At 44.3% G+C, this 17,201-nt stretch overlaps 1 protein-coding gene across 1 annotated transcript in view; it reads right to left on the bottom strand.

The window, feature by feature from the left end:
- The window catches only part of GAS7 (growth arrest specific 7), a 275,274-nt gene that overhangs the window by 47,853 nt on the left and 210,220 nt on the right, over window positions 1–17,201 (bottom strand). Inside the window, exons 3-4 of the mRNA XM_004376199.2 lie at window positions 10,859–10,939; window positions 1,149–1,234 (exon numbers count right to left, since the gene is read on the bottom strand). Coding sequence (XP_004376256.1) covers window positions 1,149–1,234; window positions 10,859–10,939 — 167 coding nt within the window. The remainder of the gene's footprint in view (window positions 1–1,148; window positions 1,235–10,858; window positions 10,940–17,201) is intronic.

Below are 17,201 nucleotides of genomic sequence, written 5' to 3'. Positions count from 1 at the left end.
ACTGTTAAATGAGAAACTATTTTGTTCTGTAAGCCTTCATCTTAAGTGAGAATAACAGCACAATTGGAAGAGCGTAGTCAATGTCACTGAACTGTGTATGTAGAAATTTTTTTGAAACGGTGTATCTTTGGCTATGTGTATTTTCACCAAAAAAAAAATGGTAGAGAAGTTAGAGGGTTAATATGTTGTGGGGTTGTTAACCAGTGTCATAAAACAACCTGTGTACTACTGTTTCAGGAGAAAATAAATAAATAAATAAAAGTCCTTCTTTCAATGATGGCATGTAGCACCCATGATACAAGTAGCTATTTTTAACCTCAGCATCATCAATATCATCCTCACCATCACCCCTGGGGCCTGGCACTTTAATTCCTGGAAAAGGTTAGAAGAGTTTGGAAGCTTCATCAAGAATATCTTCTTGATAATTTATGGTCACACTGAAGAAGACTAGTCCTCAGTTTCTTAGATGCAGCTTAACACAATTGGAAAAACCACGGAACTTGGCATCAAGGTCCAATCTGACCACTCAGGAATCACGCGAACCTGCACAAGTCACTTAACTGGCCTGGCCTGCAGTCATTACCTCGTCCGTAACCCAGGAACGGTGCTCACACCTACCTCACGCAGTCGTACAAGTGACCACTGACAAGACGAATGCAAAAGCAGTGTAGGAATCTTAAAACCTATTCCCCTATCTTTGCATCCTGTGTTTCTGTCTCTAAGCTAGCTTATCAAATGTGATAAAACATTTTACTAAATTCCACTCTGGGTTAAGCCTGGGGCCAGGAGAGGATGTAGAGAAAAGGAAAATGGCCTGGTGCCATCCATACTCTTCCAGTGGTGGGAAATTGACTTTCACTGGGAATCCGGATGGCAGGATGGAACCTTCTCCTTTAACAACAAAGACAATCCCATCACTATCTCCTACCCCTCTCAAACCACCCTCAATTCTAGAAAACCAACAAACCACAATTGCCCCATCCTTCCCCTATCAGGGTTCATTGGAACAACTCAGATACACCAAAAACTGTCTACTGGGGCAGAACTGGGCTGTAGTCATCGGGACCCTCATGAGTACCCTGCCTTTAACAAGACCACCCTGGGCCTGCATAAATGGCCACCCTGCATCCCTGAACAGAACCCCTTACCTGGGAATCACCGGTGGATTTTCGGAGACTCATGTGGGCAGTCTCTGGAGGGTGTGCTGGGGTCCCTGACACGTGGTATCCATTCACTGCAGGGACAGAAACACTGCTCAGATGCTCGCCACGGACACGCACCTCTACCATTACTGCCAGTACAGCTCCTCCATCCAACTCACCCCCCGGTTCTCAAACGTCTTGCATGGCTATGACCATCTTTCGGGATCTTAGTATTTGCAGAGCTGGAAATGGATTGAATGCATCTTTCTAATCCCCAGCACCGATTACTACTTTCCTGGGAAACTGAGTGTCATGGATTGAATTGCATCCCCCAAAAATATCTGTCAACTTGGCTAGGTCACGATTCCCAGTATTGTATGACTGTCTACCATTTTATCATCTGATGTGATTTCCCTATGTGTTGTAAATCCTATCACTATGATGTAATAAGATGGATTAGCGGCAGTTATATTGATAAGGTCTATAAGATTAGGTCATGTCCTAAGCCAATCTCTTTGAGATATAAAAGAGAGAAGTGAGCAGAGAGACACAGGAACCTCATACTACCAAGAAGGCAGCACCGGGAGCAGAGCGCGTCCTTTGGACCTGAGGTTCCTGTGCTGAGATGCTCCCAGACCAAGAGAAGACTGATGCATCACAAGGACCTTCTTCCAGAGCCAACAGACAGAGAAAACCTTCCCCTGGAGCTGATGTCCTGATTTTGGACTTGTAGCCTACTAGACCGTGGGAGAATAAATTTCTCTTTGTTAAATGCCATCCACTTGTGGTATTTCTGTTATAGCAGCACTAGATGACTAGGACACCGAGTTTCTTCTTGCACTCGAAAGCAAATGGAATGCACTTAATAGATGGCAAGGTCAATATAGTCCAGCTGCTACATCCCCAAATGCAGCATCAATTGCAGTCACTGGTAATGATCCAGTGACTATATATAAGGGTCCAGTCTCTATATAGTCAGGCGGTCCCTCCACCACCTTCCTATAGTCCCCCAGCTCTCTCTGGGCAGCATCTACACCCTCACAGCAGTGTGATATGGGTATAAAGGAAAGGGAATTGAACTGGTTGACATGGAATGTGGCTCTGCCAATTAATAGCCAGGTGATCATGTGCAGATCATCTTTGAGTTACAGTTTGCCCAGTTTAAAAAAAAAAATCAAAAGCTCTAGAATCCTACCCCTACGACTTTATGTCTCCTAGGGGACATTCTACCACTTGTCTGTCAGTTTGTCATACTGTGGTGGCTTGTGTGTTGCTATGATGCTGGACAGGTTTCAGCAGAGCTTCCAGACTAGGAAGAACGGCCTGGCGATCTACTTCCAAAAAGTAGCCAATGCAAACCCTAAGGATCACAACAGAATATTGTCCAATACAGTCCTGAAGATGAGTCCCCTTGTTGGAAGACACTCAAAATATGCACTGGCCACAACAATGGACCAGACAACATTTCATTCTGTTGTAAATGCGGTCGCCATGAGTCAGAGCCAACTCAAAGGCAACTAATAACAATAACAGAGGACATTCGCTCATGCTCCTGTGTGTGGTGATGAACTGCTTCTCCAAGGTAGGAGAAAAAAGCCCTTGTTGGTAGCATTCACATGGCATAAATGGTCTAAATGGTCCCACCATGCCCAACTTCAAGCAACCCACATTATCTCATACCCCTGACATCACAAATTTATACTGGGGGCGATGCAATCTGAGTTCCAGAGTGGTGCTGCTCTCTTGTGGATATAGTTACGAGAGCTTTGTTGTTACTTAGCTGCCATCAAGTCTGCCCCTGACTCATGGTGATCCCACGCACGGCAGAACGAAACACTGCCTAGTCCCGCGCTATCCCCACGATCATGTCTATAGAAGGATCCTGATTAAAAGGGGGAAAATGTAGAACAGAACTTCAAATTCTCAAAGAATCCAGACTTTCTAGAGCCATGGAGGCTGGATGAACCTCTGAAACTACTGCCTGAAGATAATCTTTAAAACTTAAACCAGAAATATCCCCTGAAATCTTCTTAAAACCAAACAATAGTTTAGCTTAACTAGTAAAGAATGTCTGCCTTGAGCATTATGCTCTTTTAAGATCTGTGTATATGAGATCAAATTGACAACAGCAGCTCAGAAGATTAGATAGGAACCTCAGGGGCAGTGAGTTTATGCTAATGCGGGAGGAACAACTCAGAAAAGGAGGATGAAAATGGCTGCACACACATACCGGACAACAGAAAACCGGGGATTGAAGCCGGCTGGTGACTTGGGGATGCAGCAGGACAACACAGCAGCCATGCTGTGACCAGCTACAGGCCTGGCCTACACCCATACCCCTCGGGCGGCTGGCCACATGCTGGTAATTCCTGTACCAGTGAGTCCTCCAGCTTACGAGGGGAGGCCAGGACTCCAACATCAGGGAGAACACAGAAAGGGCCTCAGAGAACCTACTCATACTGGCATATACTATGCCAGAAAGGCATCAGACTGATGATAAACACGACCCACAATGAAGCCATGACAGTTGATAAATTTTATTTATGAAATATGGTGCTGAAATGGATAAACACAAGTACTGGAAAATCTAAAGGCAATGGTAGAAACCCTTAGTATACTGATTGCAGTCTGTGACTGATGGAACCGACAACGTAAGGATATAGAGGATCTGAATAATCTAATTTAAAAGAGTGACTGAACCAGATGTATTAAATATCATACTTTACAAACAAAGATAACATCTTTTGCCAGGAAGTTATGGAACATTTAAAAAAAAAAAAAAGTTGGCCATATTTAAGCCACAAACTGTCAATAAACTGCAAAAGGCATAAATAACACAGGTCACAGTCTTTGACCAGCAATCAAGAAAAGTAGGTATAAATAATGAAAGAACAAATAAAGAAGGTCCCCATGCCCCCAACTACCAAACACTTGGAAATTCAAGAAAATGCCCTCATAAATAATCTCAGGTCAAAGAGGAATTTAAAACTGGAATTACAAAATATTTAGAAAATAATTAAGAAGAACATATCAAAACAAATGGGATAAGGCCTGGATTATTCTTCAAGGAAAATCCGTAGCCTTAATGATTTCATTACCAAACCTGAAAGAATAAAAATAAATGGACTAAACATTCGACTTAAGAATTTGGAAAAAAAAACAGGCCACTAAAATAAACCTAAGGAAAACAGGAGAGAAGACTCTAAATATGGCAGTAGAGATTAATGAGTCAGGAAACAGAATAACATTAGCAACCCAGAGCTGGGTCTGGTCTGTGCACGTGTATGCATGCACACGTGTGTGTGTATGTGGGGGCAGGAGCAGGAATCATAACAATAAAAAGGTAGATTAGCCAGTCTAATTTGAGGAAGCAAGAGACAACACAAATGCTCAGAACTAGGAATTAGAAAGAAAACACAATCACAGCAAATATAGACAAGACTTTTTTTTAAATGCGTGAGTACATGATTTATAACTGTACGCTACTGAAGGAAAAAGCTTCCATGATATTATCAAAATGGTTTCAAGGGATACACACACAGGGGGAAAAAAGAAAAATTGCTGTCGAGTCAACCCTGACTCATGGCGACCCCATGGTCAGAACAGAACTGTGCTCCATAGGGTTTTCAATGGCTGATTTTTGGGAAGTAGATCACCAGGACTTTCTACCGAAGCACCTCTGGGTGGACTCCAACCTCCAACCTTTTGGTTAGCAGCCAAGCGTGTTAACTGTGTGCACCATTTAGGGTGCAAAAATGATCTCCCCCACAATGGCAATGGACCCAGATGGTTTTATGGGCAAATTCGTCCAAACGCTCAAGAAAAAGATACCTGGACACAAATCATACTAGAGCATAGAAAACATGTGGCAAGTTTCTCACTTTACTTTACAAAGTCAACATCATCCTGATACTAAAATCTAACAAAGACAATACAAAACTGAACCACTCTTTGGTCTAACTATGAAAATGAAACACGTAAATTCTTACCTGAGCAGACCTTGGCTCAGAATCAGTCACTCTCTTTGATGATGCTGTGTCCCTATAAACCAAGATCGTTTCCCAGACCCGTGGAGTCCCTGGGTGGTGTAAACGGTTAAGACACTCAGCTGCTAACCAAAAGGTTGAAGGCTCAAGTCCACCCAGGGGTGCCTCTGAAGAAAGGCCTGGTGATCTATTTCTGAAAAATCAGCCTTTGAAAGCCCTGTGGAGCACAGTTCTCCTCTGACATGCATGAGGTCACCATGAGTCGGAGTCGACCCGACAGCAGCTGGTCAGAAGCTGCCCGTCTTACCCCTGCTTACTCTGGCCTCTGGCTTCCCTGCCCAGCTTCCCCCAGGCTCACAGCCTGCCACTCTCCCAGCCAGGAACTGTCCAATGCGGGGGCACTTTGCCCCTAATCCAATCCCTTGTTCTCACTTCAGTTCTGGTCTGTCAGCTGTTAGCTAATTACCGCTCATGTCTAAACAATTACCAAGAAAGAAAAAATTGTTCTCCACTCAACCATTTCTCCCCACACAGCAGCTTCCTCTGACACCCAACTCCATCTTGCTGCAGCTCACTCTAACACTCCAAGCATGTTCAGAGAAGTTCTCTGTGGACAAATGGCTCCTCAGAACCCCCTCAAGGCCCACCCGTGAGCCTTTGTATTGGCACCCCAGTCCTGGGGACCCCCAGCTCGCCGAGGGTACACTGCAAACTAAATGCGGTGACCGGAAGCTGGGAAAGGCAAGGACGGATTCTCCTCCAGAGCCTCTGCTGACACCTTGATTTTGGCTCAGTGAGGCTATTTTGGACTTCTGGCCCCTAGAACTGTGACAGAGTAAAGTTCTGTTGTTCTAAGCCAAACAAAATAAACAAACAAAAATTCAAGTGAGGCCAGAAGTGGGTGTGTCTGAGACCTCCAGACTCCTGGGGTAAAAATATAAAATAAGATTGGTCTAGGATCACTCGTAACCATAGGAACATAATTCACTATGAGGATCGAGTTAAAATGTAAGAGGCCAGACCCAGCTGGGAAAAACAACAAACCAAACCAAACCCATTGCCGTCTAGTCGATTCTGACTCAGAGCGACCCTTCAGGACAGAGCAGAACTGCCCCAAAGAGCTTCCAAGAAGCGTCTGGTGGATTCAAATTGCCGCCCTTTTGGTTAGCAGCCATAGCACTTAACTACCATGCCACCAGGGTTTCCAAGATAAGAAAAGGGAACAAAAGCCTCTAGTGACTTCAAATATAAATACAAACACACATCTATACATTTCATTCCACCTTATGGACAGTTAAAAGAGAGATAAATAGATATCCCAAGCAAAAACAGGGCTTGGGAAACATAATGAGAGGAAGGACCACATATTTGGGTAGAAGGGAAGAAGTGGGGATTGGAAAAAAAAAAACAAAAACCAAACCTACTGCCATCAAGTCGATACTGACTCATAGCGACCCTATAGGACAGAGTAGAATTGCCCCATAGGGTTTCCAAGGAGTGCCTGGTGGATTCGAACTGCCGACCTTTTGGTTAATAGCCATAGCTCTTAACCACTGTGCCATCAAGGTTTCCGAAGTAGGGATGGGAGTAGATTAAAAAAAAGGGGGAGGGGGGACACTCCCATTTAACACCCTTTAAAAAAACAAGAACAACAACAACAAAAAGCTTTCATAGAGTCTATTCTAACTTATGGAGCCCTGGTGGCAGAGTGGTTAAAAGCTCGGCTACTAACCAAATGGTTGACAGTTCGAATCCACCAGCTGCTCCTTGGAAACTATATGGGGCAGTTCTACTCTGTCCCATAGGGTCACTGTGAGTCAGTATTGACTAGACGGCAATGAGCTTTTTGGTTTATTCTAACCCGTGGTGACTCCATGGGTGTCAGAGTAGAACTGTGCTCCATAGGGTTTTCAATGGCTGTGACCTTTCAGAAGTAGATCTCCATGTCTTTCTTCTGAGAGGTCTTGAGGTAGATTCAAACCTCCAACCTCCTGGTTAGCAGCCACAGGCTTACCAGTTTGCACCACCAGGCACTCCCTGACCCCCTTCAGGTCTGGCCTAATCTCCTTTCTCTCTGGAATAAACACAGTAACTTCTTTCCTCAAGGTTAAGAAGCCCAGGAGACCTAAGGCCTTCATTCTCGAAGTCCTTCCATTCTTCCTTCTTTCCTTCCTTCCTTATATCTGTCCATCCATCCAGCACGTATTAAACCTGGTGGAATGTCACGTCCATCCAACCGTTTTGTGAAGAACACTAATTCTGCAGAATGTTTATTAAGTATTTGGGGTGGGGTCTTATGGTCCAAAGAATTTGGGGGACATGCCCCTGTTATTTAGATTTTAATTGGTTTATTTACAGTAGGCCTTCTGTAAATAGAAGGCCTTTTAAAATATGCTGACGTATGCTGTGGACCTCAAACAAGGCAACAGTGTGCAGCATTCCTAAACTTACAGAACACAGAACCTGATTGTGGCAGTAAAGCAGGACGACTGTGGAACACAATTTAGGAAAGACAGCTGTAACCAGAGGGACACTGGTTTTGAACTTCAGCAAACCAAGGCCAATGCTGGGGCTGGTTCTGTGCTCTACAGTTCTGAAGGCATAAAACAGGTACAACTCTTGCTTCCCTCACCTCCTGCCACACCCTGGAAGGCTTGGAAGGTTGCTCTTCCATTACTATCTTCTCCTTCTCAGGAGTCTGTAGCATTGTGATTGTGAAGGTTGTCTGTCAACTTGGCTGGTCCATGATTTCCAGTGGTTTGGCAGCTATGATGTAGTTTGGCAGTCGTATAATCATGTAATCACTTCTGTGATGAGATCTGATACAATGTGATCACCTCCATCATGGGATGTGTTGTGAGTAGCCAATCAGTTGAAAGCGCGTTTCCTTGGGGGTGTGGCCTGCATCCAATATAGGTGGACTCTCTGGAGAGGCTCACAGCCTTTTGTTCACTTTGGATCTGGGCTCCCTCACCTTTCTAGCTCTTTCCTAGGGCTGCTGTTAGCACAGGGTCTTTATCTAACTCTCAGCGGCCTCTATCCCCAAGATTGAGCAAAGCTAGAACCTGAACCCAGGTTTCGTGACCCACCCAGGACCACTTCAATAGAAGATTCATTTCTTCCATCCTTAAGACAAACACAGATACAAGCTCAATGCACATCCCAGGCCCAGAATGTCAGAAAGCGTTCACTCTCTATACACTGGCTGATATGGTAAGCCACTAGCCACTTGTGGCTATTTAAATATAAATTAATTAAATTTAAATAAAATCTAAATTCCGTGGCATCCAAGATTGGATAAAGATCTGAATAAGATCTGAATAAAGTCTGAGGTTAGCTAACAGTAATGTACAATGTTGATTTCTTAGTTTTGACAAATGTACTAGGGTTATATAAGACATTAATGTTAGGGAAAACTGGATGAAAGCTGGAGTTCCTGGGTGATGCAAATGGTTAACATGCTTGGCTGCTAACAAAAGGTTGGAGGTTCCAGTCCACCCAGAGTTCCCTGGGAAGAAAGGCCTGGGGCCCTACTTTTGAAAAATCAATCATTGAAAACCCTATGGAGCACAGTTCTCTGACACACACGGGGCCGCCATGAGTCAGAATTGACTTGATAGCAAAATGGCAGAGGTTTTTTGGGTGGTACTATCTTCGCAACTTTTCTGTAAATCTAAAAGTATTCCAAAGTATAAAGGTCATTTAAATAAATTAAAATTTCACCTCCTCAGTTGTACTAGCCACATTCCAAGTACTCAATAGTCTTGTGGTTAGTGGCTACCAAACTGGGCAGCACAGAGATGGAACATTTCCATTATCACAGAGGTACAGGAGTCCAGTGACAAGGGCCAGAAAGCAGAAGGGGACAAAGAAGCTGGTGATAGGGAACCCAAGGTTGAGTAAGGATATTGTTGATGTGTTGTGAGATTGTTAACCATTGTCATAGGGCAACATTTGTAGTAACTGTTAAATGAGAAACTATTTTGTTCTGTAAGCCTTCATCTTAAGTGAGAATAACAGCACAATCGGAAGAGCATAGTCAATGTCACTGAACTGTGTATGTAGAAATTTTTGAAATGGTGTTATCTTTGGCTATGTGTATTTTCACCAAAACAAAAAAAGGTTGAGAAGTTAGAGGGTTAATATGTTGTGGGGTTGTTAACCAATGTCATAAAACAACATGTGTATTACTGTTTCATGAGAAACTATTTGTTCTGTAAGCCTTCACCTGAAGTACAATAAAATATTAAAAAAAAGAAAAAAAAACCCAAAAGAACCAATAAGTCCTGTCCATGGGTGGCCCTTCAAACGCCTTCCAAAAGCTCACAAAGCTACAACACAAAAGTAAAACTGAGCCACAGGGCTTTCTTATTGCTCTGTCTCTACGAAGGGGAGGCTGGTTTGCCCGGGTTAATTTGTGGTTCCTGCTGACATTCTCCCCGACCTAGTTTTCCATGTTCTTCTTCAGGAGTAACCACGTGTGATTCTTGTGGTCAGTAAATGTGGTTGAATATAACCCAGCAATCCCCTTCTAAGTGAATATCCAAAAGCACTGAGAGCGGAAACATAAAGAGATACTTGTACACCAGTGCTCACTGCAACACTCTTCACAATACCCAGAAGGCAGACAAAGTCCATCAACAGATGAATGGATAAACAAAATGTGATACATACATCCAGTGGAATATTACTTGGTCATATAGAGAAATGAAGTTTTGATACATGCTACAACATGGATGAACCCTGAAAATGTTCTGCTGAGTGAAATAAGTCAGCCACACAAGGCCAAATATTGTTATAATTCCACTTATAGGAAATCTATAGACTAGGCCATGTATCTAGAGACCAGTTTACTAGTGGTTACCGGGGACAGGAGTGAGGGGGAAAAGAGGATCCAGTGCTTTAGGGGTACTGAGCTTCTGTTACGGTGATGGAAAAATTTGGAAATGGAGAGCGGTGATGGTTGAACAACATGATGAACGTAATTAATGTCACTGAATTATACATATAAAAAAAATGTTGAAATGGTAAATGCTTTGTTACATATGAGTACAACAGCTTTCAATGAGTTCTGTGAGTCCTTCTAGTGAATTAGCGAACCTCAGGGTGGTCTTGGGCATCCATGAAATTGCAATGGGTACAATAAATGAAGGTGTTGTTATGGATTAAATTATGTCCCCCCAAAACATATGCTGAAGTCCTAACTCTTTGTACCTGTGAATGTGACCTTGTTTGGAAATAGGGTCTTTGAGGATGTTATCAATTAAATTAACATGAGGTCACACTGGAATAGGGTGGGTCCTAATTCAATATGAGTGGTGTCCTTATAAAGGAGAAGAGCCACAGAGACACAGACCCAGAGCCGCGTGACACTGCAGCTGCAAGCTGAGAAATGCCCAGGACTACCAGAAGCTGGGAGAGTCAAGAATGGGCGTTCCCCTAGAACCTTCCAAGACAGCTTGGTCCTGCCAACACCCTGAATTCAGACTTCTAGGCTCCAAAACTGTGAGACAATAAATTTCTTATAAGGCTTCCAATCTGTGGTCTTTTGTTACAGCACCCTAGGAAACAGACAGTGGCCTTGTGGAATGCTCTCTAATTTCGCTGTTGGTGTGAGACGTGAGGGTGGTCTTGCTTCCTAACTTAACAGCCTGGTACCCAGAGTCCTGGCCTTCTGGTGAGGAGGGTGTGTGGCCCTCTCCGTGCCCCACAGGGGTGAGCAGACAGTACCTGTTGGAGGCAGAGCGCTCCTCTGAGGGCCAGGGCTTGCCGGAATCCCAGGAAAGCTGCTGGGACGCTCCCAGGTGGTCTCTGGTTGAAGAAAAAAACAAAACAGCTTTGAGAATTTCATCGGGTGGAACCAAGGAGTGTCACAGAGTAGAACTAGGTGGCCACAACTAGAAAACATAGAGGCTTGGCATGTTATCTCCCTCTCAAACCCCAGCCAGAGAAAAACCTATTTTCCCTCCCACATCCATCTTCCTGCCTGTCCCTACAGGAGGATAGAGCTTCTCTTGCTGGTGGCCCTTCTCCACGCCGCTGGGGCCAGGAAATGGATTTCCAGCTAGGATCCCCTGAGATGCCCCCCAGTACCATTTCCCTTCCCCCAAGGCTGCAGAGGGACAGCCCTCAAAGCTTGGGCTGTCAACTCATCCACCTTTGCTTCTTTTCTGAGGGCCACAAACCCTAGCCCTGAGACCCCAACTGCCTACTGGGCATTTCTCCCCCAAAGTCTCCTGTCAGCAGAACCTCCAAAGCACAGAGGAGGGAGCCCTGGCCTGGGGTCTGTCAAGAGACATTCACGCTCTGTAAAATGACAGTGGTTTCCAAGTCATTCCTGGTCCTACAGCTCTGCGTCTCATTAAACTATAACAAGTGACCTCTGCTGCATCTGACCAGCCCTTTCTTCATCCCCAAATGCCCAGCTACACAGTCCAGCGAGAAACAAAGCTAGTACTCCAGCTTTAGCATTATCCCCCAAATGCTACTTTACCCATTTCATTGCCAAGACCATAAACTTCTTATAAATTTTTTATCTTAGGATAGAAGTAATACTTTCTCACGATATAAACAACAACAACAAAAAAACCAAACCCATTGCTGCTGAGTTGATTCTGACTCATAGCGACCCTACAGGACAGGATATAGCTGCTCCATAGAGTTTCCAAGGAGCAGCTGGTGGATTTGAGCTGCCAATCCTTTGGTTAGCAGCCAATCTCTTAACCACTGCGCCACTAGTGCAGTCTGATAATCTAGAAAAACACGCCTTAGAAGAAAATAAGTATCACCTGTAATCCCACCAGGAGTCCTCAGGTGGCACAAATAAGTTAAGTGCTCGACTACTAGCTGAACTCTCCCAGAGATGCCTTAGAAGGCAGGCCTGGTGATCTGCTTCCGAAAGGTCGCAGCCTTGAAAACCCTATGGATTGCAGTTCTACTCTGTACACGTGGGGTCACCATGAGTTGGAATCAACTCAACGGCATCTGACAACAACAACATAATCCCACCAAGACACTGCCAAGCACTGGGGGATACAAAGGCAGAGGTTAAGACACTTATTATTTAGCAGAGAAGCTACTCATTCCCCCACCATTCTTCTCTTCTCCCATCCTTGAGCCCTCCAGTGAATGAGAACTACAAGCAACAGAGTCTCAGGAAACCAATGGAATGTGCCCAGGAGCAGAAAGCAGGAGTGCAGCTGTGAGTACCAGTCACCTCCCCACTGGGAATTCCCATTACAGAGTAGAAGGCCATGGTGGCCTCAAGGAGCTCAGGTGGAGTGGGCTCTGCAGCCATAGGTACATGCTGGCCTGCAGTCAGAGCCCTGCTCTCCATGCTGGGTTCTGATAGAAGCTCCCTTTCCCTGTACTCGCTGGCCTGGGTCACTCACAGGTCTCTCCCCCAGATACTGCAGTCCCTTCTTTCTATAAGCACCATCTCTCTCCTCCAACCTCCAACTGGGCTCCCTCAGGGACAATGTAACAGCCTGAAGGTTTCAGCCCAGCCCAGTCTTGGCCAGGTCTGACCAATCTAAAAATACAGCTGTGAGCTTGGGGCAGGAGTGGGGCCATGTCAGTGCAGGCAGACATATGGAGAGAGCTGCTGGGCTCTGGCGCAGTGACTTCACCAGCAGCAGGACAAATTACCCCAGATGACCATACCACCCACAGGGAGAAAGCCATTTCCAGGCCTTCTCTATTTATTGTAATCTATTTACAGCACACCAGGCTCAAGCTCACGGGCCCAGCCAAAGCAGCATCTTGGGGCCCAAGGGACCCTGGATGGAGGCCCTTTGGATTCTCTGAGGTCCCATCCCTGTGGTCCTAGGTCACCCCCGGTGACCACCCAGATGCCCATGAACAGAACCACTACCATCCAGGTCCAGAATGCCCTGGGAAGCACTGTGAGGTCAGAGTGGAAGGAGTGAGATGTGCTCCCCAGGGAGCCGCCTTCCACCTGACCCAATTTTCCCGAAACCCATTTTTTCCTAATGGCAACCGTAACTCAATTTGGACCTCTACTGCGGAAACCCGGGAAGGCAAACACACACAAATGAACTGACTGTGGGTGAACTGGCCCAGGCAGGTGTGGCTGCTCCAGCCACCAATACTACAACTACAAGCCAGACATTTTAATTTCCCCATCTGTGGATTACAGTGGCTGCCCCAGGTAGAATAAAACTCTTAAAGAGAGACTGTCTTTGAAAGGCTGAAAGCTATGTAAATCCGAGTTTCAAAGCACAGATGGCCCCTCTTTAAAAATAAAGATACATAAAATACTAATAAAAACAGTAAGCTAGGCACAATTTATTTTAAACGGTCATTTCCAGACTTCACTTCCTATGACAGTAGGAAAGTCACAGAAAGACCCTTGAACCTAGACTACAGGTTACAGTGGCTGCATGGTAGCTCTCTGCTGCCCCCAGTGGATATCAGGTATAACATCCATTTTCAATCACTTTACACGCATGTGAAAGTTGAATAATGAAAAAGGAAGACCGAAGAATTGATGTGTTCAGACCGTGGTGTTGGTGAAGAACACTGAATATGTCGTGTAAGGCCAAAGGAACGAACAAATCAGTCTGAGAAGAAATACAGCTGGAGTGTTCCTTAGAAGTGAGGATGGTTAAGACTTCAACTCACTTGGACAATCATCAGGAAAGACTAATCGCTAGAAAAGGACATCGTGTTTTGTAAAGCTGAGGGTCAGTGAAAACGAGGGAAACCCTCAATGATATGGACTGACACAACAGCCATAACAATGGACTCAAACATATCAATGAAGATGGCGCAGGGCTGGGCAACCTCTGGTTCTGTTATATATAAGGTCACCGTGTGTCAGAGCAGACTTGATAGAAATCAACAACAACAAACTAGTCCAGTGGAATAGGGCTTTTGGGTCCTGCTTGCATCTTGGATTCCTATAGTCCCCTTCTCTTCTTTGCCTCTCTGTATTTTCCTTCTTCTGTTTCTTGTTCTCTCTCCTTCCCCACTTGCTGTGGCTTCTTCCCTTGTTTGGTGGCAGCCCCAATCATAGCTTCTCTCCTCACTCCTATCTGAAGGGCAGCGGGGACAACACAGAGGGAGCCAATTCCCATTACATAGTATGAACTACAAGTCAGTAAACAGCCCAACTTAAAAACAGCAAAGGACATATACAGTGGTTTACAGAAAAACCATTACGAATGACCACTAAACATGAAAAGATGCTCATTGTCACTCAAAACTAGAGTAAAACAAACTAAGACAACAAGTCACTATTTTTTCACCTGTCAGATACGTAAGATCTTTCAAGACTGAAAGTATACGGTATATAGTATATGGTAAAGAGGTGCTTTTCAGGGCAATGGTGAAAGACTGAATTAGTCAAAGAATGCTATTAGAACGGGCAAATAATTTGAAAAAATATTAAGGAAGATTCATTTCTCACACATTAAAATGTTTTTAATGTATAAAAAGTTTCATTTGGATTTAGATTTTCAAAGCCAAATTAATTGTTTTAATTAAATTTCATCTGGATTAAAAAAATTTAAGGAAAAAAACAGTCCATCGGAATGGTAGAGGAAAATATTACTGTCTTTTGATGGTGTCTTGGTCATCTAGTGCTGCTATAACATAACAGAAATGCCACAAGTGCATGGCTTTAACAAAGAGAAATTTATTCTCTCACAGTTTAGGAGACTAGAAGTCCAAATTCAGGGCGCCAGCTTCAGGGGGAGGTTTTCTCTCTCTGTCAGCTCTGGGGGAAGGTCCTTGTCATCAATCTTCTCTGGTCAAGGAGTTTCTCAGCACAGGGACCCCGGGTCCCAAAGACGCACTATTCTCCTGGCTCTTGTTTCTTAGTGGTATGAGGTCCCCCTGTCTCTCTGCTGGGTTTCTTTCTTTTATATCTCAAAACAGATTGGCTTAAGATGCAAGCTAATCTTATAGATTGAGTCCTGCCTCATTAACATTTATTAACTACCTTTAATCCTGCCTCATTAACATCATAGAGGTAGGATTTACAACACAGGAAAATCACATCAGATGACAAAATGGTGGACAATCACACAATACTGGGAATCACGGCCTAGTCAAGTTGACACATATTTTTTGGGGACACAATTTAATCCATGACAGACGGTAAAGGTATTTCTAAGTGTGATTTTAAAAGTAGATATTATAAAATGAATCCGTTGCCGTCAATTCCAACTCAGAGCGACCCTATAGGACAGAGTAGAACTGCCCCATATGGTTTCCAAGGACCTGCTGGTGGATTCAAACTGCTGAGATTTTGGTTAGCAGTCGAATGCTTAACCACTGTGTCACCAGGGCTCCAAAAAGATTGGCTAATTTGTCTATAACAGAGCTTAAAAAAACCGGAATGAGAAGTTTAAAACACCATAAAAAAATTAAAACTGTTGGCTACATATGATAAAGATGCTTCACTAAGAAATGCCCAAACCCCAGAGCTCCTCCTGTGCAGACTCATATACCACTGACATGACGACTTGGTTACCATTATGTGGACCAGCTGAGAGTCATGTAGAACAGGACGTGGGGTGGTCATCTTTCAACAGGAGCAGCCATGCCCTGCTACATGCCTACTGAAGAAGAAAGGGCAGATATGCAGACAGAAGCATCTGTGGAGCAAACCCAGGGAAACGACTGGACATAAGACATCATGAGATCCTAGAGACAGGGCAAATCAGTTCAGCACCTGATCTGCTAGTCCTTAGGTTAGGATTCTGTGAGATACCCCACACCTGTCTAATAAATTCCCTCTTCAGAAGCTTGTTTGAGAGGGTTTCTATTATTATAACAAAACAGTCCCTGCCCGAGGACATCCACCAAACTGCAATGGCCAATGCTGGTCCAAAGGCCATTACAGCACCATCTGTAATGTTCTTCTGTGACCATGCTGAATTGTGGCTTCTTAATAGACACAATGACATTGGTGGTTCAGTGGTAGAATCCTCACCTTCCAGGCAGGAGATCCAGGTTTGATCCTGGCCAATGCACTTCACGTGCAGCCATCACCCATCTGTCAGTGGAGGCTTGCACGCTGCTATGATGCTGAACAGGTTTCAGCAGAGCTTCCAGACTAAGATGGACTAGGAAGAAAGGCCTAGCAATCTACCTCCAAAAATCAGCCAGTGAAAACCCTATGGATCACAATGATTCAATCCACAACCCATCATGGGGATGGCACAGGACTGGGCAGCATTTCCTTTCACTGTGCATGGGGTCACCATGTGGTGGAGGGCATCTTGACTGCAGCTGACAACGACAACAATCTGACACATGTAGGACTCCTGTAATTCCTCCATGGAAAATCACACCACTTGGCTGCTCAGAAGCATCTCTTCCCATGAGGTGGCATTTTCCACTTGTACATCACCTTTTTTTTTTTTTTTTAAATTTTCTGAGAAACTTGGCATTTATTAACTTCCATCACTCTGTACTGCTAATCCATATATAGAAGACTTTCCAGTAAAAGGTGTGACTTTACATATATAAATAATGCTTGAAATTACTGAGAGTGTTGCTTTTCACAAGACTGGGGAAATTGTCACAAAGAGCTAAAGTTATTTTGGGAAACAAAAATAGGCAATAATATCAGAGGCACAGTCTCAAAGGCACTGTCAAACCTGCTGGATTCCCAAGGAAGGCCACTCAGCCCCTGAGACACAAAGGCCCCCCATGGCTCCTTTGGGCACAGAGGCAAGGCTCCTATCATGAGCCAACACTGTAAAACATTAAAACATGTATAGGAATTCTGGGGTGGGGTGGGGGGGGACCACTTATTCTCAAACATCAAGAAAGGGCATTCAGCTGAAGGGCATTATGCTGAGCGAATTCAGTCAGTCACAGAAGGACAAATATTGTATAAGACCACTATTATAAGAACTCAAGAAAAGGTTTAAACACAGAAGAAAAAATTCTTTGTTGGTTATGAGGGTGGGGAGGGAGGGTGAGGGTTATTCACTAACTAGATAGTAGACAAGAATTATCTTAGGTGAAGGGAAGGACAGCGCACACTACAGGGGAAGTCAGCACAACTGGACTAAACCAAAGCTAAGAAGTTTCCTGA

The sequence above is a fragment of the Trichechus manatus genome, unplaced genomic scaffold (assembly GCF_000243295.1).
Source record: "Trichechus manatus latirostris isolate Lorelei unplaced genomic scaffold, TriManLat1.0 scaffold00040, whole genome shotgun sequence".
Taxonomy (NCBI): domain Eukaryota; kingdom Metazoa; phylum Chordata; class Mammalia; order Sirenia; family Trichechidae; genus Trichechus; species Trichechus manatus.
The sequence above is the reverse complement of the archived record's forward strand: the minus strand, read 5'-3'. Positions and strand labels throughout refer to the sequence as shown.